Genomic DNA, 22,814 nt, shown 5'->3' on the forward strand with positions numbered 1-22,814 from the left:
GAAACTAGAGATTGAGACCATAAACTCATGTTTACAATGTTTACTGAGATAATACATCAAGAGAGAAGTAGAACCATTTTCTCATAGACTTCTATACAACCAGAGAGGAGTCGCCCCCTGGTGGCCAGCAGAGAGAAGTAGGAGCATTTTCTCATAGACTTCTATACAACCAGAGAGGAGTCGCCCCCTGGTGGCCAGCAGAGAGAAGTAGGACCATTTTCTCATAGACTTCTATACAACCAGAGAGGAGTCGCCCCCTGGTGGCCAGCAGAGAGAAGTAGGACCATTTTCTCATAGACTTCTATACAACCAGAGAGGAGTCGCCCCCTGGTGGCCAGCAGAGAGAAGTAGGACCATTTTCTCATAGACTTCTATACAACCAGAGAGGAGTCGCCCCCTGGTGGCCAGCAGAGAGAAGTAGGACCATTTTCTCATAGACTTCTATACAACCAGAGAGGAGTCGCCCCCTGGTGGCCAGCAGGGAGAATGCAGCTTTAAACTTAAAATAGCGCCTTTTGTATAAAATTGCAATATACGGTGCTTAACAAGATTAAGAGGATGTTAAACTGAAAAGGTAAGTTGAAGGTAAGGTATTTACAGACTGAGATACCCTCAGCTATTCTGGCAGCAAGTTTAAGGCACTTCAGCATTTGCTTTACTTTTCAGAACCGGAGGTGTGTCTTTAAGATCTGTCCCACCACATTAGCTGTTAACTAAACATATTTATTTACACAAGATCAAAAGGTATTTAACTAGGAAGGAGGACAACCTCCCCATTCGTTAATCGGAGTTACTAATATCCGATTGGTCGACTGTCCTACAATCAATGAACACACTAGATTAGTATGACTCAATGACCTGAGATGTGAGCAGTGATATCGCTGTTTGTAAACAGGTTGATGTAGTGTACGGTTACATTTTCCACTGCCTGGTAACACTAAAATACATTTATTTCTCCACTGTGATTACGGAAACTACGCATCCCCCCCCGTCGAGTCCATATACATAATTTATTCCCAGGTATCATTATGGAAACAACATGCAGCCAATTTATTCATATCTGTTGTGGTTTGCGGCTGACGGATGTCATTATGAAAGGACACCTGAGCCGGAGGAGAAACATATTACATGATACCTCACACACAGCAGCTCTGGGAGACTTTATTACAGAGGACGATGTGTTTACCATCACAAATATAATTCATCATCACATCACATCTCCTCGGCTCTTCCTCTTATTTCTAATTTCTTCCCGTGATCCTTTGGGCCTCCTTCCGTCTTTATTATAACCTTTACATCTGCCTCCTGTCTCGCTTGCTTATATCAAATAGATCTTTTCTCTATATTACTCGTCTCCTTCCCTTCGCCCATCTTTTTCAAAGCCCCCCCCTCCCTTTTCTCTCTCTGGGCAGTAACAGTCTTGATGCAGTGTTGCATGTCGATGGCTATTGATTTTTCTTCCCCCTCTCTCTGCCTCGACGTATCTCTTTGCCCGTCTCTCTGCACTCTCTGCCAGGCATACAGCATCAGCATCAACGCCGCCACGGTGCGAGAGCTGGTCTGCTGGTCTGTAGCGGTTTTCCCCGAGAACAACCTGCTTCAGGATGAATCAGCTGCTGGAAGATCCGATATCGATATGAATTTCGATCTCTCAATATACGCCATTTCCTGTATCCTCTGCGTTAAGTTTATGCCGTTCATATGAAGCATAAACGGTCAGCCGGTTCACTTTAAAAGGTCAGTCCACCTTAAGAGTTCCTGAGCCAGAGCAGCCAGAGTTCCTTTTCACATTCATTATCAGCCGACAACAAGACGGGAACTCGTGTCTCCTTTATTCACCGACAGATAAACTTTACCCAGACTGCACTGCTGCATTCACGCTGCGATGTTACAGCTGACTTCTCTCTCGTTACGTCGGGCTGTAATACACTGATGGACAGATTATAGGAGGCAGACACACAGCTGACGACATGACAGCTGAATGAACCCACTGGATGTCTGTTCAGCTTCAGACTGCAGCTGGAGGTGAATGACGGATGTCACGAGTTTAGTGCATCAGGCCTCACATTTAGGGGATTTAGCCCGGGGAGGGGGATATGGGGGTCCTCCCCCAGGAAATTCACAATTTAGTAGATGTGATTTCCGGTATTCTGGTACATTTTGGGGATGGTCAGCTGGAAAATGGCAATACCTAAATTTGTTCGGATTCATGGCCTAGGTCCTGACTTGCAGATACAGCACTGGGATTTAGCTGCCCAAAGATATATTCTATTCTTCTTCGTAATGTCCACTTCTGGTTTTAGTCGTTACTGCGAAACCTGTAAGTCCGTTTAGTTTACGTGGAAGTAAGAAGCTCGCTGTAACGGCCACGATGGCAACAATACACATAAGACATTTACTTTGTAAAACAAGAAAAGATGCATTAAGGCAGGTTGTAGCAAATTGCTATTTCCCACCGTTTTGAATGGGAAGGCCCGTTCTACACCTCTTCTACGGATCGGACAAATAAATATCCGGGCGAGTGTTGATGTTTAAAATGCTACATGTAGCATCTTTAAGAGGGCGGGGTGAATGAGCAGGGCATACCAACATCGGAGGACGGTGAAGACGAAGACAAACCAAAGCAAACGGTAGATGGAAGAGATACGCAGAGAAGGAAGAGGAAGACGAGCGCACTGAGGCGAGACGTGGAACCTGTTTAATCCAGGACTCATGCTAAGCTCCTCCATCATCTCTGTCATTACTCCCAACCAGCTGATGAGGTGAATCATACCTGGATATCTAACGGGGCCTTCTGGTTTGCATCACTAATGCTGATAATGTGTGTGTGTGTGTGTGTGTGTGTGTGTGTGTGTGTGTGTGTGTGTGTGTGTGTGTATGTGTGTGTGTGTGTGTGTGTGTGTGTGTGTGTGTGTGTGTGTGTGTGTGTGTGTGTGTGTGTGTGTTGGCTCGCTGATGAAACGAGGCCACGGGGTTGCAGAGAATGGCTCCGTCCACAAAACCCAGTGAGTCACCGGTGTGTTTATCTGGAACCAACTGATCTCAAAGTACAACAACGACTCGTCACGAGCAACCTGACACGTCACACACACACACACACACACACACACACAAATCTGGGATTTGCCGTGACAAAAACAGGCCCACGTGGACAAACAAGCACCAGATTTCCTACCACCTAAACGTTCACAAACTGCAAAACAACGCACACTGCGGGAAAGTTGACCCGAAGAGTGCTGCTGCATCATCCTTGAACCAGATTTGCTGTCGGGCTTTTTCCTTTCTGCAGCGACTATCCTGCGACTGTGTTTCACCTCTCAGGGCATCTCCTGGCGTTCCACAAGGAAATACCCTGCTGTTCTGGGACGCAGGCTTTGCTGCTCGCCGGGAATCTGGGTTAGACATTGTAGGTGTGTTCGAGCATGTGTGCACCGCGGAGAAACACCTGGCTAGACTGTATGTACTGTGCAGTTTGGGTCATAACAGTGATTTTTCCACATTATCAACCCGAATCAGCAAAACGAAACATTACATTTTATTTTTACTGTACTCTTTACTTGTCGCAGGACTGTAATGAAGCCGGGTCACCGGGACTCCCCTCAACAAATAGGTTCATTCAAGTACTTTTTAAGGATGTACAAAGTGGTACCCTACTTTAAACAAGGACACTCTGTCCCTCCCCAGAACTCATTTATGTCCCCCCCCCCCCCCTCCCCACAGGTGCATGAGCTCCTGCCTCCAACTATCAGAGCATAAATCCTCCTCAGCATACATTAGATCAAGTTTGTGTATCTTTACAGCTTTCCTTTCTTTAATTTCTTAACAAGATGAGAGCCACACTTACTTTTAAGCTTTCAAATTGTTTTCAAATAACAACTTAATAACAGGCCATCTTCAAAAAATTATGTTCCCAACTAAACTACATTCTTGATTCATTTCGAGGGGAAATTAAATGAACTACTTGGTGATGTTTAGTCATTTTTAATATCAGTATTAGTAGACGGACAGGCATCTCTCTGTTTACGAAATGTGTTTAGCTTAGCTTAGCACAAAGACAGGAAGCAGCTGCTTAAAGAGCTAGCTTCCACCGAAACGTCACAGATATGCCTCCTGAAGGCTCCAGACTGTCGGGACTTTCATTTCAGGGACCGTTGGATTCAGTCATTGCGGTCTTCAGAGGACCCAGTCGACACAGCTCCTCTTAAAAATGTAAAATCATAGAAAAAGTGAGAGATCACACTTTTACACCGTCTTTACCTCTCTTTTTCTAATCTCACGCCATTTCTTCATCACTGTGTCTTGTAGAAAACAGGATGTTCTCTTGGACACATGAGAACACAAATACATATAGTGTACATACAAGTTACAGTTATTGACCATGACATCAATCAGTGTCACCTTATTGATCAATTTCAAGGTCAATTGCTAATCAGATCCCCTTTACAGACAACCGGTTCATTCAGTTGTTCGGTGTCACGAATCCTCGCTGCCTTCGCTCTGCGTTTATCCCGATTGTTGATCATATCTTTGCTTTGTGGGAAAAGGACACGCGTTGGTCAACATAAATGGAAGTGTCTTGTTTTAAAGTCAAGCCGTCAAGTATCGAATTAGTCTTCAAACTCTAATATGAACAATGAACAGCACTGTAAACAAATAGTTCAACATCTTGCGCATGTTTTCTTTCAAGCTGCAAATGTTCAATGGTATGTCAGAAACCCCCACGAAGCTCAGATTCTAACTTTGAACCCTACGGTCATGGTTCTCTAACCTTTAGGCCAGAACGTATGTGTTAAATACATCATATTAAGTCACTGTTAAGACTGTTTCTATGGTATCAGGGAAATACTGGTTAAATACCAATAGACCCATTGGGGGACTAAGATAAGACATTTTTACTTGTGACCTTCTGTATTACTTTTCAGGACTGGCTCAGGAAAACCAAACCTTTCAATGGCTATAAACGTAACTGTAAACTCGGATTCCTGTAAAGCAAGCAGCCACATCGGTGGCTAACTTTGTATCCTTGGACCAAACTCATAATCCAAATGTTCACCTTGACGCCCGTTAAACTGTCATCCAATCCTCTCCACACAACCCGATCTACAAGTGACGGCTCTGTAACCTTGTTCTTTGAAAACAACAAGGTCTGGGACCAAAATGGGTCACAGGCCTACTTCTGATGGGTCTCAGCATGACAAGAGTATCGATGTGTATCCATGACGACAAGTCCCAAGACAGCTAATTAATTTGTGAGCACTGAGCTGAAAAACCAAAAAATTGTTGCTTTATATTCATGCCCAAAAAGTTTCTAGCTGCGGTAAGGAAGGTCGGGTTCACGCCCATTAACACCATCGCCCCAACGGTGCTCATGGTCATAGTTGATTGAGCAGCGTTATAATGAGAGCAGGCTCCCATTTCCATTTAGCAGAGGAGCTTCGTCAGAGTCTTAGCGGCTCGTGATGGTTTCGCCTCGCATGCCACAACCTCCTTAACCCTACTTCCTTCTTAACCTTAATCCTGTTCTTAATCTGTCATCGATCTCAATTCTACTGCAGAACCTGGGGCCATCCACAAGCGTTTACATGCAGGGCAACTGAACCCACGATTCAGACACACAGAAACAGATTAGAGATGAATCCCGATTGCCCACATATTATGTCTAGAGATGCACCGATAAATCAGCTTCCAGTCGACACTGGCTGGAGACCAGCCGATCAGAAAGTTCAAAATAAGCAGTGGAGGATGGCAAAAAAAGCTTGGTCACATTAAAAGTTTGATACATCATAAAGAGTCAAAGTTGGAGCATCCACAATAAAATATGAATCCAAGTTTACAAGACCTGACACATTACCAAATTTGCAGAAGTACATGACCTTTCCCAACTCAGCCCCGCCCAAACCCAACGAGAGGCAAAGAGACAGAACACAAATAGAGAAATCTCTCATGTGTAAAAGAAAAATAACTTTGGCAGACACCGATTGTGCTCATGTAGGAACATATCCCTGAAAGTAAGAAGCCGATTGAGCAAACAGGTTTTCAAGGACCTTCAAGGTCTTTGTCAATTTAGATTACACATTAGCCAAGACTTAGTCTGCACAAACAAAGCGATCTCCTACCTGGACAGGGCGATCTCGGCCTTCTGCCGGGCGATGTCACCCGCTTTCTGCGCTCCCTCCACGGCTCGGTCCACCTTCTCTCGGATCTTGCTGGCCCGGAGGGGGATCAGGTTCTTCCGCTTGCCGCTCACCAGGATGTTCTGTTTGTACTTCCCTTCCTCTTTTGTGCCGTCAGGAAACGTGGTGCAGCCGTAGCCGTGGCGTTTGTTGCTAAGCCACTCCCCCTCGTACTGCAGCCCGTCGGACCGCCGGCTCATGCCGAACCCCGTCCGCTTGTCGTTCTTCCACTCGCCACAGTAGGTCTCGGTTGCCGTGGCGTCCACGTCGTCGTCTGCAACGGCCAACTCTGCGTCTGTATCTCCGAGACTAGGAAGGTGAGAGGTAACGTCAGGAAGTGGTTAGCTTAGCTTAGCATAATAACTGGATGCAGGGGAAAACAGACCACCACCTCTAAAGTTCAACAGTCTAAGTAGTTATATCTCGTATCTCTAAACTGGAAACTAGAGATTGAGACCATAAACTCATGTTTACAATGTTAATGAGATAATAAATCAAGAAAGAAGTAGGGTCATTTTCTCATAGACTTCTATACAACCAGAGAGGAGTCGCCCCCTGGTGGCCAGCAGGGAGAATGCAGCTTTAAGACACTAGGAGGTACAAAGTAAACATCTAGGTCAGCATCACTGTTTGCTCCTGTTTACCGTCTTTATGAAAAGCTAGGCTAACATGTCCTCACTCAGTCTTGGGTTGGGATTTCCTCTTTTTTTCAGGATGTCTTATATTTAATGTTCATTTCCAGAACTTGACGACCCCTTCCCTCGTCCCAGTCTATTCATATTACATTGACGCTCACCGTAGCGCTCCCAGATGGACAGCCGCTGAACAATCCTTCTGAAGTTGGGAGGGAATAATAAGTGTCTCGCTAAACGAGGATTCACACAGTTTGGTTTTCATCCTGCCTCCGCTGGCCCATTAATTAGATCTCCACTTCCTTTGGTATCATTGCGCTGGGCCAGCGCCAGATTTATCACTCTAATATGTTGAAATTATGAGAATATGTAACACTTCATTAAATAAAATGTTGGATTTGATCTTGCATTCAGACATGAGCCCTCAGAGGCTTCTTCTTCTTCTTCTTCCTGTTCCGGCTGCAGAACGGACAACAAACCTGGAAGTTTCTCTCCTTATCAGCCTTGCCAATAATTAATCAGCACTGATAAGCTGCTGTCAGCCACTTCGCCAGCAAACAGGGTTAAGACCTGCTGACTCGTGTCGTCTAGTAATTGGTGCCTTTAAAAATAAGCCACCTCAATCCAGCGTACTTGGAATTTTACATGAAGCCGTTCCAGCGGTACACATTGATTTAAGCACGTTAAAGTCAAGGAGGCTGGCGTTTACACGACAAACCTGGCAGGAAGTGCCCTCCGTGACTGAACTATTTAGAAGTCGTGTTGCCGTAAACATCCATGTCACTTGTCAGTGTATCCTATTGGACATTGTGTGAAATTTGAGTAATGAGCATGAGAATAACGTTTGTGAAGTCAAAGATAACTGAATACTGATCGGTTCTTTTTGTGCATCCAGGCGTCGCCAAGATACTGTGCTCATGAGAATGGGAGGGACTCGAGGTCACGTTGCCCTTGACCTTTGACACCCAGAATTTGATCAATTCAGCCTTGAGATGAGGCAGATTAAAGGTAGAGTAGGTCATTTGGAAAAAACAGAGAGCCCCGCCCCCTTTGTTCAGACTGAGACCGAGTGCCAATCAGGAAGTCCAATTATTTTCTCCAGCACAACGTTTTTGATTGGACGGAGGTTTTTACAGTCCTTTATGTTTTATGTCAGAGCATTTGATGTTTTCATTTCTATCGCTGTTACAAGGATTTCAAGTAATCACAGAATCACCTACAGAACCTTTAAGGAACGCCTGGACAAGAAGAAATAATGCTTCCGGCCAGCTGACCTGACCTTTTTTCCCCCTGCAGGCCAATTAGGACGGAGGGGCAAACCACTTTAAAGACACTTAAGGAGGACTTGCCGTTGCTTCGACATCCTTGAGACGAAGGTCATGTAGCATTTAATCTTTCCTGTGAAACGGCATTGAAATGTTTCTCCCGCAGAGTAAAAGAGGTTGTTTTTTTTACATAATAATGTGTGTATAAATAATAATATGCAACCATATCAGAAGACAAAACCTTGATATTAGAACATTCTGTGACAACCTGGATTGTTCAATGTCAACGTAGTTGAGCAGTCGTGTCTGGTATCTGGTCTACGGCGACGTGGTTGGGATGGATCCATCTCGGCGTGGCTGTGCCTGCTGCCATGGACTACTACTGTTGATACTATTGTTTCTGTTAATACCACCACTACTGTTAATGCTACTACTACCATACTACCAACACCAAATGCAGTTGGAACCCAAGGGCCTGGGCTGCACCAGATTTCTGCCTAAAAGCCTATTAAGGCAGTTTTTTCTCGCCACTGTCGCTGTAACGCTTGCGCCTGGGTGATGTTGGGAACTTGAAATTGTGTTGACTCTTGAAATTTTGAGCGTATCCTAGTCCTGCTCAATGTGTTAAGTGTCCTGAGATGACTTCTGTTGTGATTTGACACTATAAATAAAATTGAATTGAATTGAATTTAATTGAATTTTTAAATTGTCGCTTTCTATAAAAGCTTTGCATGGAAATTGGTTTGGTGAAGATCATCGTTAGAGCTACTTATAAAAGCAGACCTTAACTGTGACACAAACCAGCCTCCTGCATCGAAGTCAGACTCCATATTCCTTCTGAACGGCCGTGAATCATCCTCTCCGGTTCTTACCTGATAGTGGAGTTGATATCGGACGCAGCAGACGACACGGTGCTCATCCCGGCCTCGCTCCGGAACGAGCTCTGCTTGGACCTCTGGGAGGCCAAGGAGCTCCTGGATTCGGACTTCCTCAGCTTGAGGCCGGACAGGATGGACCTCCGGAACAGCCCGCCTTTCCTCTTGCCCTTCAGCAGCTCGGCCTCGCTGTGCGCCGTCAGCACGAAGCCGCCGCGGGACACGGCGGGGCTGCTGCCGCTGCTGCCCGTGCTGCACATGGACACGCTGGTGGTCAACGTGCCGGGGACCGGAGAGGGACCGCCGGGAACCACCGCCCCGCTCCGGTCCAGCAGAGCCGTACCGTTGCTGTGCTCCGAACCGGAGCGGAGAGAGTTTATGGAGGTGCGGAGCGGCGAGCGGATGACGGCCGCCATGCCGTACGGGACGCTCTGGCGGACGCCGTAGCCGTGACGCATCCCGCCAACCCACTGGCCTTGAAATGTTCCTACAAAAAGGAGAAGAACGTTGGATATTAATATTTCTATGTAGCTGTCAAGGTTTGATTATAGAACAGCGACCATTTCTCGACTTTTATTCTTACATTTGACTTTATATCGTGGATATTCCTGAATACGTGAATGTGCTTTTACAAGTTAACCTGACCTGTGTGACCTGGGACGATATAAGATTTTATCGTAGATAAGGATAAAACATTTGAATGAGTTAGGTGAGTTATCATTATCGGGATCGTCGTAAATATCGCCACAAGTGACTTAAAAATCTGTCAAGTTAGATACAGGAAGTATCATGTGATTTTATTTATGCCGGGATACGACTGATGATGATCACCTTATTTAAGGTGGTTTGATAACTTCAAATTTGTCCTAACTGTGATTCTAGTATGTTTCAAGGACATTTGTAAGAGTTTTAAATGCATTCTGTACTCCATCAGTTCTGACTATTTTGTCCAGGATAATCTTGACGTGGCGTTTTCATATTGTCCCATGTCTCGTCATGACCTTGCCTCAGAGGGCTTTGCTATATGGATGAAAAGAACTCCCTAACAAGCCATTTTAACAGGGAAATGAAGGAAGAAGGGGTCCCTGAACCCAAAACCTTTCCCCCCTGGTGGGATATAACCATAACCTGAGGATAGACAGAAGAGCAATAGATGTTATATATATATATATATATATATATATGGCAGAAAATCACTATTACTTAAGATTACAGCAGGTAATATAATGATAATAATACACTGAAATAGAAGCAAAGTAAATCTAAACTAGTATTAAACATATTAAAACTGCAACGTAGCAAAGTCGTGTTTGGGACTGAATACAACTTCCTGTCCGTCGGATGCCGTTCTCTCTGCTGCATAACAGTCCCTCCATCCCCATGATGCTGGAAAGTAGGCCATCCGAGTGTGTGTGTGTGTGTTTGTGTCATTCCCCTCTCTCTCTCTCTTTCACACACACACACACACTCAAAACGGAAGTGTGTGTTCCAATAGCAGTGCAAGTGATCCATCCCGCCCGTACCTCTGATGTAACAGCACTCTGATTCATTCTGTCGCAAACGCACTCGCTCCAGCCCAACTACATGACCATATAAGGACCACCAAACCAAGTTCACTGTCCCTCACACACACACACACACACACACATTGTTCCCTTGTGGGACTCGAGTGTTGGTGTGAAGTGGAGAAGCGTTCAAAGACAACGACTTGCACACGTTCACAGTGTTTCTGAACCGACGGCCTCGTCATTGAGACAATACGCTACACACACACACACACACACACACACACACACACACACACACACACACACACACACACAGGCTGTGTCATGGACAGCTGGCCGGCACATCTGGTCAGGCCTTTGTAATCATGTCAGCACACAGCTGTACGACCGTACGACGGACGGATCAAAAGGAAACACAAACACTCAACAGTGACGAGATTAGCATTTCAGCTCAACGTGAAGCAAAGTGGTGAGAAAGGTACTACCGATACTTCTGATACGATACTTCTGATACTACCGATACTTCTGATACGATACTTCTGATACTACCGATACTTCTGATACTAACGATACTTCTGATACTATCGATACTTCTGATACTATCGATACTTCTGATACTACCGATACTTCTGATACTATCGATACTTCTGATACTACGATACTTCTGATACTACCGATACTTCTGGTACTACCGATACTTCTGATACTACCGATACTTCTGATACTATCGATACTTCTGATACTACCGATACTTCTGATACTATCGATACTTCTGATACTACCGATACTTCTGATACTATCGATACTTCTGATACTATCGGTACTTCTGATACTACCGATACTTCTGATACTACCGATACTTCTGATACTATCGATACTTCTGATACTACCGATACTTCCGATACTACCGATACTTCCGATACTACCGATACTTCTGATACTACCGATACTTCTGATACTATCGATATTATTGATACTTCTGATACTACCGATACTTCTGATACTATCGATATTATTGATACTTCTGATACTACCGATACTTCTGATACTATCGATACTACTGATACTTCTGATACTATCGATACTACCGATACTTCTGATACTATCGATACTACCGATACTTCTGATACTATCGATATTATTGATACTTCTGATACTACCGATACTTCTGATACTATCGATACTTCTGATACTATCGATATTATTGATACTTCTGATACTACCGATACTTCTGATACTATCAATATTATTGATACTTCTGATACTACCGATACTTCTGATACTATCGATATTATTGATACTTCTGATACTACCGATACTTCTGATACTATCGATATTATTGATACTTCTGATACTACCGATACTTCTGATACTATCGATATTATTGATACTTTTGATACTACGATACTTCTGATACTATCGATATTATTGATACTTCTGATACTACCGATACTTCTGATACTACCGATACTTCTGATACTATCGATATTATTGATACTTCTGATACTACCGATACTTCTGATACTATCGATATTATTGATACTTCTGATACTACCGATACTTCTGATACTATCGATATTATTGATACTTCTGATACTACCGATACTTCTGATACTATCGATATTATTGATACTTCTGGTACTACCGATACTTCTGATACTACCGATACTTCTGATACTATCGATATTATTGATACTTCTGATACTATCGATACTTCTGATACTATCGATATTATTGATACTTCTGGTACTACCGATACTTCTGATACTACCGATACTTCTGATACTATCGATACTACCGGTACTTCTGATACTATCTATACTCCCGATACTATTGATACTCCCGATACCACTGATACTCCCGATACTTCCAATACTACTGATATTTACGATACTACTGATACTCCCGATACTTCCAATACTACTGATATTTACGATACTATTGATACTCCCGATACTTCCAATACTACTGATACTTCCAATACTACTGATACTTCCGATACTATTGATACTACCGATACCTACGATACTTCAGATGCGTCTGAAACTTCCAATACTACCAATACTAAGATATTGGAATACTATGATACTACCAATTCCATCGATACAATAATCCAGATATTACCGATACTTCAGATACAACCATACTACGATACTACTGATACTACCAATACTTCTGACGAATACGATACTATGCTTCAATGATACTACCGCTACTAGGATACAACCGATAGTACAGATACTACAATACTACCGATACTATGATAATATAGATACTACCATACAACTATACTACCGATACAACATCTCGATTTTGAAGACCGATTCTAGCGTCTAGCATGGCCAACACCGATTCAGGAAATGAAGTGATATCTGACACATTTTTAATATCGTACTTATTAATCTTTGGGCCTCGGGGGAGAAAGTATCACATATATTTAAAATCTAACTCACAAGTGTTTTTTTATTTTTTATTTTGTCAATTCGAGTTTGGAGTCATCACATATGAGACTTTAGTCCAAGTCATGTGACTCGAGTCCACAACTCTAAAACGAAGAACAGCAACACGAAGTACAAACAGCTCTTATAAGGTGAACATTATAAACTTCATGACAGCTGGACTGATCCTCGGTGTAACTATGAATCTGATACATGAAGCGCTGTGTCGGTTTTTTATGATTCCTTGGAAGCGTCTACCAGCCTGGATCAGTAAAGCCAGAGTAAATCAAATATTCAGTGGGGCACGAGGCCGCTTCTAACTATGTGAGCACGTCGCTCTCCGTGGTGCTGAAAGATGGAGTCTGAGAGGTCGGTGCTGATATTCCTTCAAAACCAAACCTAGTCACAGCTTTTTTCATGACACAGAAAACATTAGCATTAAAGAGTCAATCTTTACACAAGAAAGGAGACATGCAACAGCAGATTAAGTTCCATACATGTAAAAGGCCTCGACCCTCGACCCCGGGCTTGTGAGGAGAATCTGCTTCACAACTCGCATGCCAGAATGATTTCAGTGATTCTGGCCCGGAGGCTGAACAGAAAGCGCTCTGGAATCGTACAGGCCGAGGCTAACACCACCAACGCGGCACGGGAAGAGTTAACGCTGTGGAGATCAAAGCTCGCGGAAACATCACAGAGGCATGCCCCCCTCCCCCCCCCCTGGCTGAATTCATAATTGTCTCTTTAACAAATGCATGCGTCTGTTCTCTACTTCTAGGTTAAAAACCATCTGTCTCCTAGAGCCTGTTTCCTTCCAAGGATACAGCAATGAGGAACAACTATCATCTATCTTTTCCATCCTTTCACTTGATCCAGAGGATTCCAAGTAGTTTCATGTACATTTGTAATATTACTACTTTACACCTCAACGTATTGATTTAAGAAGAGCACCAGTAAGAAAGAGAGAACGCATACAGCGAGATGGACTTTGGAGGGAGTAGAAATTGTTTATTTTATGAATTATTAATGTGTTGTTTCGCCGTGTCAGCGTTTTGCATGTCGGAGGGGGGGAGGGGATGTCTGTGTTTGTTTGTGCATGTGAGGGAGATTAGACAACGCAAGGTCAAGTCTCTCACAAAGTTCACTTTATGTCTCAGATTTTTTTAATTCTTCGGTTCTCATCCAATGCTCTGAAATGTAGACTTGTTAACAGTAATAACAGGAATCTTATTATGAATAATACAAATGTATAATGGGAGGGTTTAAAAAGTTCCTTTTATAAGAACATTCAACATCACTGGTACGACCATTAATCATCACAAAGCTGACCATCAAGAACCGTGTCCTATAACCTTAACATCATAGCGGAATAATCATTTTAGATTCTTTCACATTTAATCTGCGATGGGAACATGCTTCTGTTTTGGGACCATGCTCCTCCTCCGTTATCAATTTTCATCCGTCCTCTAATAATTAAAGAGTTTTGGGGAAGCTGCACCGCCGGGCAGGGCAGACTTCCAAGATAGATATTTTGGAGTTTTCATGTTTCAGAAAGCCAGCGCTAATCCGCGCTACAAACAACAAACCACTCCTATTACATAAGCTAAAGCCTGCAGTGGGCTTGTTGTGGTAATGGACAAGGTAACATATTACCAATGGCCCTCAAACAAATTTTAAAAAACCCACAAGTGACACCAAATACTTTCCTGAACAATTGGAATTCATCCATGGAAAATCAAAAATATGATGTATAAATACGGGGAAAGTGGATTTTCTGGATGTGTCCCTGACCTAGGATGAGGTAAAGAAAGACAGCTGATGACTAAAAGGCATGTAGACGAGACAGATGACAGACAGACAGGCACATCGCAGACAGACAGGCTAAACTATGGTCAAATCACTGAGAACTCAAAGCTAAACCCTCTGCCTGTGTAATTCACTGTATGGGACCGTTATCCGTTTAAGAGATTTGTGCTTGGCCCTTTTCTGTCTGAGTCCTTCAGATTCCCAATCGAGGATTATTTATCTGCTAAAAAACTGTTATGAAAAAGACCCCATGATAATATGGCGATGCACTGTTGAAAATGTCCACGTCACGATCTCATTGCACCATAGTTCAGTATTGTTTGTAAACAAAGGTATTTACATATACATTTTTTGACTCTCCAAATAAATCAAATAATATATATATTGAGGATGTAAAACAACCTTAAAAAGGGGGAATTTGGTCCATTTTCCAATAGCCTGTTATCCCAAAAGCAAATGTCCGTTGTTCCACAGGCCCATTGCTCCAAAGAACAAACTCCATGCAGCAAACAGAAGCACATGGCTAATTATTATGCAGAATCACTTAATTGGTACGACCCACTTTTTTATTCCTACTGATGAAGGCGTGACCAATGCTGTCACGTCTTCGTTGGTCAGGTTGGGTAGGTTTATGCATGAGGAGTGAGATTAGTTAGATTTAGGGCAAGAATATCAGGGTAAACCAACCAGAGGCAGAGCAGGATGCCTTCACTGTAGTAGGAAAAGAAAAAGATTGCACCAGGGAAGGTCAGACAGCGTCTGTGCTATGTTCGTTGTATTGAGAGTGTATTTTTCACAGCAATTGGCTGTGTGTTAGATAATGGGATAATGGGACATTCTCATGAGGGTTTTGAAATAATGGGCCATCTGAACAAACACCAACAAAAAAGGCACCTCGGACATCAAGTGGCTGGCAAGGACATCTACATTCCCCCTCAACAGCCAATGGGTGGTCGGCGTTTGCCTTCTGATACCACCCGTCGCTCAGATGTTGTCCTGTACATGAAAAGTAACAGTGTTGATTCCTTCACTATTATGTTCATCAACATCCGCACACTCTGCTGAATCCTCCAGGACACAATTCAAAAAAGGACATACTGTGTCTACTAAGAACCTGGGTGCAATTCAGGACAAAGTCAGCAATCGTGCAAACTACAGAGGGATCGCATCACCCATACCGGGCAAAGTGCTGAACGGGATCATCTTGAAGGGAATAAAGGAATTAAGTCGGCATGCAGAGGCAGCACGCTGGCTAGGAAGGAACGAAGATCACGAACACACGTGAGGCAATTACCTCATAATGAAGTCAGAAATGCTTTTGAAGTGAGGGCTGGCCTCAAGGATGCCTTCTGTATGTCTTTTTCTATTTGTGATGGCAATTGTCAACAATCAAACGACATCTGCCGCTCACTTTTGGGATATGAATCAACGCCAGTGCCGTTACAGTGGCATGTGAAGGTTAGAAAGAGCAGGAAAACATGAAGGTATCAAGTTGGCAGCACAGAACCTGCCCTATAACCTAGATTTGTTGATGCAAAAGCAGCATTCCTGCAGTTGTAACCCCCAATACCGTAACTACCCAGGAATAGACCCCGTTACCCAATTAGTCGTACTTTATGGGGCATTGAGGGTCAACGTAAAGTGTGTACATTACATAAGCTGCATGGATGAAACAGGGAAAGAGGGTGGGCAATTTAAACAAAAAGGTCCTTGACGCATCCAGTCTGAACAAAGCCGATCTGCATGCGTGGTCCAGAGAAACACGTCTTGGCTACGACACAAAGAAAACACAGCGGCGCTGTCAGAACAGCTTCTTCCCACATGCTGAAATACTTCCTTTTCTACACCCGTCATCAAGCATCCAAACGCCACGTCGAACCTTTTACACGACCCTCCTATCGCATCTCAGCGTAGCTCATCATTTATGCGGTTGCTGAGTGTATTTAAAAAACATGAGGAGATTAATTTTATTATGTCAGCTTACATAACACGGTCAGAGCTGGAATAATTAACTGCGAGCTATAGCGTCAACGTGGGACACTTAGAATGTTGTCGTTGCAGCTGGAGGGACGGGTGGGAGGTTTCCAGGACGCCGCTGAGGCATCACGAGCACTGTTTAATGATGTATCCGCGACCGGAGGTGCATTAATATAAAATGCTGTTTTATTTGATGGAAACAAGGGGATGGATGAGTGTTTTTTGACGCCGTGTGTGGCGTATTAGCTCGTCAGATACAACAACCGTCGCTGTAATCTCTTGCCGCTACCGCCATCGCACACAATGACGGTTGTAATCTCTGCCTCTCCCTTTGTGACTCACTTCGTTTTCTCACTAAAAAGATTACCGAAGCTGTCTTTCCTTTTTTTCCCGACTTCACTCCCTCTCTCTCTCCTTCCGCATGTGTGTGTGTGTAAGTGTGCGTGGTCGGTAATCAGTCAGCTTAGCTCCTCATCTCAGTAAACACCATTAGGCCCCGGAAAAAGGCCCGAGCCAGCCAATCGGAGCGCTGCTACAGCCGGCGCGGGGGGAGCCAATAGCGGCGAGGAACACTCGGTCCCTTGTGACACGCTGACCTGCTGGATGTCGATGAGCGTTGCTATGGAAACGCTACTGTACCGAGAGCGGCTCCGTGGAAATAAAGCAAAGCGCAGCGAGGGAGGAAAAGAGCGAGGTGGGAAGAGAGAGAGAGAGGAATGTTGGCAAACGAAGGAGAGGAACGGAGAAGCCGAACAGAGAGATGAGATAGAGGAGGAGAGTTTCCCAGAAACATGGCATCAGGTGAAGCCGGAGGGGAGAGTGAGGCTGGTGGTCACATGACTGTGGGAAATGAAGCCGGATCTAAAGTGCACAGTTGCATTTCTACATATGTCGGCTGCAGAGACCCTTTGAAAGACTTATTGGTTCAGACATGGCCGAGTCCCGAGGTTTCAGAGATGGACCGCCGGCTTCAGGGCGAGGTCACGCCGGTGTGAATGCAGGCAAGTGATTTCGCCTGTGGGCAATGCCAAGTGACATCTACCTAACACACACACACACAAAACCGTCTCTGCTATCGCTTCAAGCTGCGACCTCGCCGGTCAAAGTTCACCAAAGTTGAACTCACCGAGATGCGTTTGCTTTCGCCGCCGGAAGCAAAAGTTTTGCACCCTTTCACTCGCATAGATTGGGAGTGAACTTAATCCGATCATATCCTGCATTCAGCCCAATCAGAGACCACGTACCGACCCACAACAAGGGTCAGTCCTACCCGTTATCGAATATCTGCGAGGAAAGCCCTGCCACATGTCAGTGCTTTATGGAAATGCGCCCGTTGCCTTAGAAACGGAGACAACAAGATCTACCTCCACTCCAACAACTTAAGCTTAAAATAAGATAACAACTGAAATCTAAAACAGAACTGCAAATGCAACCTCGCTACGAGATTTAGAGACGCAGGATTACTCAACAACCGGCTGAGTTTTTACACGAGACGATCCATTCAAGCCACGATGCAGCGGGTGGACTTCATCCACAATGCAAATTAAGTTTGGAGAAGATTGATAATGAAGTCAGATCAGCACCTTTTACTGCCGTCATTATCATCTCCCCTCGATTGGCCTGAAACGTTGGGATGAAAGATTGAATCTACATTCATTTCCATTACGGAATACGGCCCATCACGATAAATCTCACCTAAGATAACCCACCTCTTCCACCGCAGACCTCTGAGGCCGAAGCTTTCTGTCATTAAGAAAGAATAATTTTCTCTCTGCATCACGACCAGAGACGTGGTGGTGAAAACTGTTCACCGTCATTAGATACCAATATTACATAGGACCGCTATCACAAGTCACAACTAGCTAGCGAGCCACAAGGCTAAACACATGGATTGAGGGATGGCTGCTAACTTGGGCTGATGCTAGCCAACTATCCCGCAAAGCAAAACTGTGCCTGTATCTCTGAAATGCAAATAATTGTGTATTAGCTTATACCATTCATGTTCTACTACAGAGAAGTCGTTAGCATTTGCATAATGCTGGCATCACGTCAACGAGAGAATCAGAAAATATCATTTAAGCCATTTCAAGGATCTGTGAGAACCCTGTTGAAAGAGAAACGCCAGAACCACCAAAGAAGCACAAACCAAACATATTTCATAAACCTGGACGAGGTTTCTGTCTTGATGGACTGTTCCATTGCACGTTTCTGTGTCGGGGTTGTCGAGCTACTATCTTTTTGTCTTAAGTGCTTCATCGACACAAAAACTCGACTTGGCGACCGAAATCGCAAAACTGCCGAGTCATTTCAGGGTTTTAGGAATGAATTAGCCAAAGCAACGGTTAACATTTAATCTGGCAACACATGAAACGGATCATCATTACATAACATTCCCTCTTTGGAAACTTTATAATGCATCATTTTGATTTCACATGTTTTATTCTACCTCATAGATTTACATAAAGGACGAATGCGTGGTGTTACAATAAGGACACGGTGTTCTGCTGGAGAGATAAACACTCACAACTAGGCCAATCTCTGCTGCATTTACAGTTGGTGGGTTCAAATACTTCACAGAGATATCTCTCCTACACGTTCCTCTCGGGAGGGTTTTTCTTTCTTTCTGTAATGATCTCACTCTTCTTGATTAGAGTGTATCCCTCATAGCTATCACCATAATCATCTGTCCATCCAACCAGCCTTCTTTCCATTATCTGTTTGTCATTTAACTGATCCCTTCATCCATCAATCTCTACATCTGTCGATCCGTATTCCCCTCCCTTCATCCATCCCTCCATCCCTCCTCCCTCCGTCCGGCCGGTTATCTCTCAAGCAGCCTTTCTTCTCCTTTGTCCTGATTCAACCCCTCAAACCAGTCTGCGGATTTCATCGGGCTGCTCAGGACTGTGTGTGTGTGTGTGTGTGTGTGTGTGTGTGTGTGTGTGTGTGTGTGTGTGTGTGTGGTCCAGACCGGCATTGTGAAAATGGCCTGCTGGTTGTAGAGTTATGTAACGAGGCTTTAACTGCATGTATGCTACCATCGGCTCTGTTGCTTTACTCACATCGGCAGATTTCATGTGTGTGCATCTTTTAATGCACAATGTGTGTGTGTGTGTGTGCGCGTGTGTGTGTGTGTGTGTGTGCCATGAATGAAGCGAATAAGACGAATATTGGAATACACGTAATTTGCCTGTTTGTGTGATTTTCAAGAGCTTTCAACTCGAGCAAAACGTTAAGATTCTCGTCATAATAATCGCTGAATCAGTAATTGAGACGAAACATATCGTAGTCTGTGGTCTGTGGTCCCCCAGAGGTCTAGATAGTAGACCACATTAGTCCAGAGACCAGACCAGACTATGTGGAGGAACCAGAGACTGTCTGTGGTCCAAACAACAAGGTCTCTGCTGTATTTATGTCTAGATGACCTTATTTGGAGTGTTGATGGAGCAGCTACAATGTAAAAGCGTTTTAAAAGTACTTAGCTTGTCTTGACCTAACAGAGGATGACTTTTTACAAATCGTCACGATGTAGTAACTGTATTAAACTAATTTTTATCTGTTTATTGCAATGAAATGACAACAAAGTTAACATGACAAAGTTGTTAACTTTGGGTTCGTACAGCTGTAGTAAACCAGCTGATGTGTGTCTTGCTATTCGCAGTGAATACAGCTCTGTGAATTTCGTTGCATCTGGGACGTCACAACACGTAGAAAGCACCAATAGTTGTCATTTCAGTCATGATTGATGAAACATCGAGGTAAGTCCCCCCCCCTTAACCAAAACCAGGACTAAGAATATTTGAAAATTAGCCTCCTACACTGCCGCTGAAGTGTGAATGTTTTTGTTCTGCGGTGAATTTGATGAGACGTTTCACAGCGTACAGGAGTGATTACAATTAAGGGGAGAGAGAAAAAAACGAGGAGTTGGTGTTTTCTGAAAACACTTCTCGTGACTCGTTACTTCGGGAGCTGCTGTCCTCATCTGTCCCTCCAACCTTTTATTCATCCCCCTTAAGACTGCGTGGCCTGATTATCCTGCAAACACACAGCGTGTCCTCATGCGGCTGAAGTGAGGGTTGAGGGGTTGGGAGGAATGAAGATGAGGAGGTAGATTAGAGGGGAGTTTGAGAGTCAGGGCCTGTCCTGATGCGACCCGGGAAGGCCTCAGGACGATCTCCTTGTATTGTTCATCTGTCGCCTCCGCGGCCGTCATCGGCCTGTCATCTCCACAGACAACACTCGTCACTCAATCTCCAATGTTGCTCCTTGACACATAAAAACACCCACAATGCAACTTCTTACCTCCGTCCGAGTATGTCTCTGTCCCGTATCCATCCTGCAGCCCGTTGTTCCACGTCCCCTCGTACTTCCCGCTCGTGCCCGTGCTCTCCCGCACGCCGTAGCGTCCCTTAAAGCCGTGTGTCCACTCCCCCTTGTACACCCAGCGGCCCTTGTTCTCCACGCCCACGCCGTGCCTCTTGCCCTGGGCCCAGGTGCCCTGGTAGGTGTTCCCGCTGGGCCACGTGTAGACGCCCAGCAGCTCGAAGCCTTGGGCCCAGGAGCCGCAGTACTCGCCCTGGCCCTTGGGTCCCGTGCAGATCCCGTGGCCGTGCGCCTTGCCCTCCTCCCACCCGCCGCAGTATGACCCCCCATCGTCAAAGTTGAACCTGCCGCCAGTGGACATGCATGAAACAGGTCTTGGCAAATCCCCTGAAGCCTCGACAAAAAGAAGAAGAAAAGAAAAAGAAAACGAAGGGAGGAGGAAGAAGACGGACAGGTTGGTGCTAGAAGGGATCCATGGAGCCGAGTTGGGAGGGTGAGGGGTGAGGAGGAGGAGGAGGAGGAGGAGGAGAGAGTGGGAGGGAGAGAACTCCCACACAAGTCAAGCACCTCTTTTGTTTCGAGCCAGTGCTGAGAGGAGGAAGGATAAAACGTTGAAAACGTGGGCGCCCCCCTCACACTGGTGTCAGGGGTCTCCCGGCCTGGTGGGAAAGGGCGATGCCGTTCACCACACCATCATCATCCTCCTCCCGGTGGGCTCCTTGTAGCATCAGGGCTAGCACTTCCCGGCTCCTCCACGGCAGGTGAGAGAGGAGGCGAGCGGGCCCGGAGATGCCATCGTCCTCTCCTCGGCAGGAGTTTGAAACCAGGAGGCGTCTTCGCCGGCAGACCATCGGGGCCTTGCCCACACCGTCTACGACTTCCCTCCCACTTCCTTTTTTATCCCTCTCCAACTCAGACCCCCGCTTTCCGCCGCCGCCTCCTACCTGATGATGCCTCCTCCTCTCTGGGGGTGTAGAGAGGGGAGAAGTCTCCCCGGAGGTAACAGCCCTTTAGACCGCCAAGCCTCCAGCATAGAAGCCGATACAGCACCGACGCTGGAGCTTTGACATGTCGTGCAATGAAGGAAAAGGAAGACCATTTAAAGTCAGAAGCTCTAGCTCACTTTGGGCTTCATCGCCACCTTCTTCACCTCACACACACACACACACACTGTCTGGTGTGTGAAGGAACACACACATGCATAGAGAGAGGGAGAGACAGGAGAATGGGTGAAACACATCAGGTAATCGGTTTCTTTTTTGTCTGTCCCGTGGTGCCGAAGAGCAGCAATGCAGTGCTTGAATGCACACACACACACACACACCCTATCTGACAGCAAAGTGTGCGCGCACACACACACACACAAATAAACAAGTGAACTGATTAATTTCCCCTCCTCTATTCCCCCCTCTCTCAATCCGTCTGTAGGTCTTTAATCCACTGCGTCCATAAGTGGTTTATCCTCTGCATGGGTTTTGCCTTCAGGTTGCCTCGCTTGATGAAATAACATCCATCCATGTGACGCCGATGTCCTCTTCAGCATCTCCTGCTCGTCGTCTCCATGTTTTCTCCCCACGGAGCGCCGGCTGACGCACAGCCTGCCTTCCTGCCTGCCGTCTCCGTCTTACAATCTTGTCTCCTCCTGTGGTTGGATCCCTGTGTCTCTCTATCTCTCTCTCGCTCTCTCTCTGGGAGAAAATCTGCTCATTAAAGAGGACTGTTCCAATGCAGCCACCCAACCAACCCAACCCCCCCTCCTCCTGCCCAATAGCACGCTCCAGCTCTTAAAGAGACACACACATGCTTCCTCCCTCCCT

At 45.1% G+C, this 22,814-nt stretch overlaps 1 protein-coding gene across 1 annotated transcript in view; it reads right to left on the reverse strand.

Moving 5' to 3' along the window:
* The window catches only part of jph3b (junctophilin 3b), a 31,728-nt gene extending 9,069 nt beyond the window's left edge, over positions 1-22,659 (reverse strand). The window contains exons 1-3 of the mRNA XM_084016738.1: positions 20,977-22,659; positions 8,943-9,432; positions 6,117-6,482 (exon numbers count right to left, since the gene is read on the reverse strand). Coding sequence (XP_083872864.1) covers positions 6,117-6,482; positions 8,943-9,432; positions 20,977-21,358 — 1,238 coding nt within the window. The 5' untranslated portion in view covers positions 21,359-22,659. The remainder of the gene's footprint in view (positions 1-6,116; positions 6,483-8,942; positions 9,433-20,976) is intronic.
* Positions 22,660-22,814: the final 155 nt, after the last annotated feature.

Source organism: Eutrigla gurnardus (genome assembly GCF_963514095.1).
Source record: "Eutrigla gurnardus genome assembly, chromosome: 9".
Taxonomy (NCBI): Eukaryota; Metazoa; Chordata; class Actinopteri; order Perciformes; family Triglidae; genus Eutrigla; species Eutrigla gurnardus.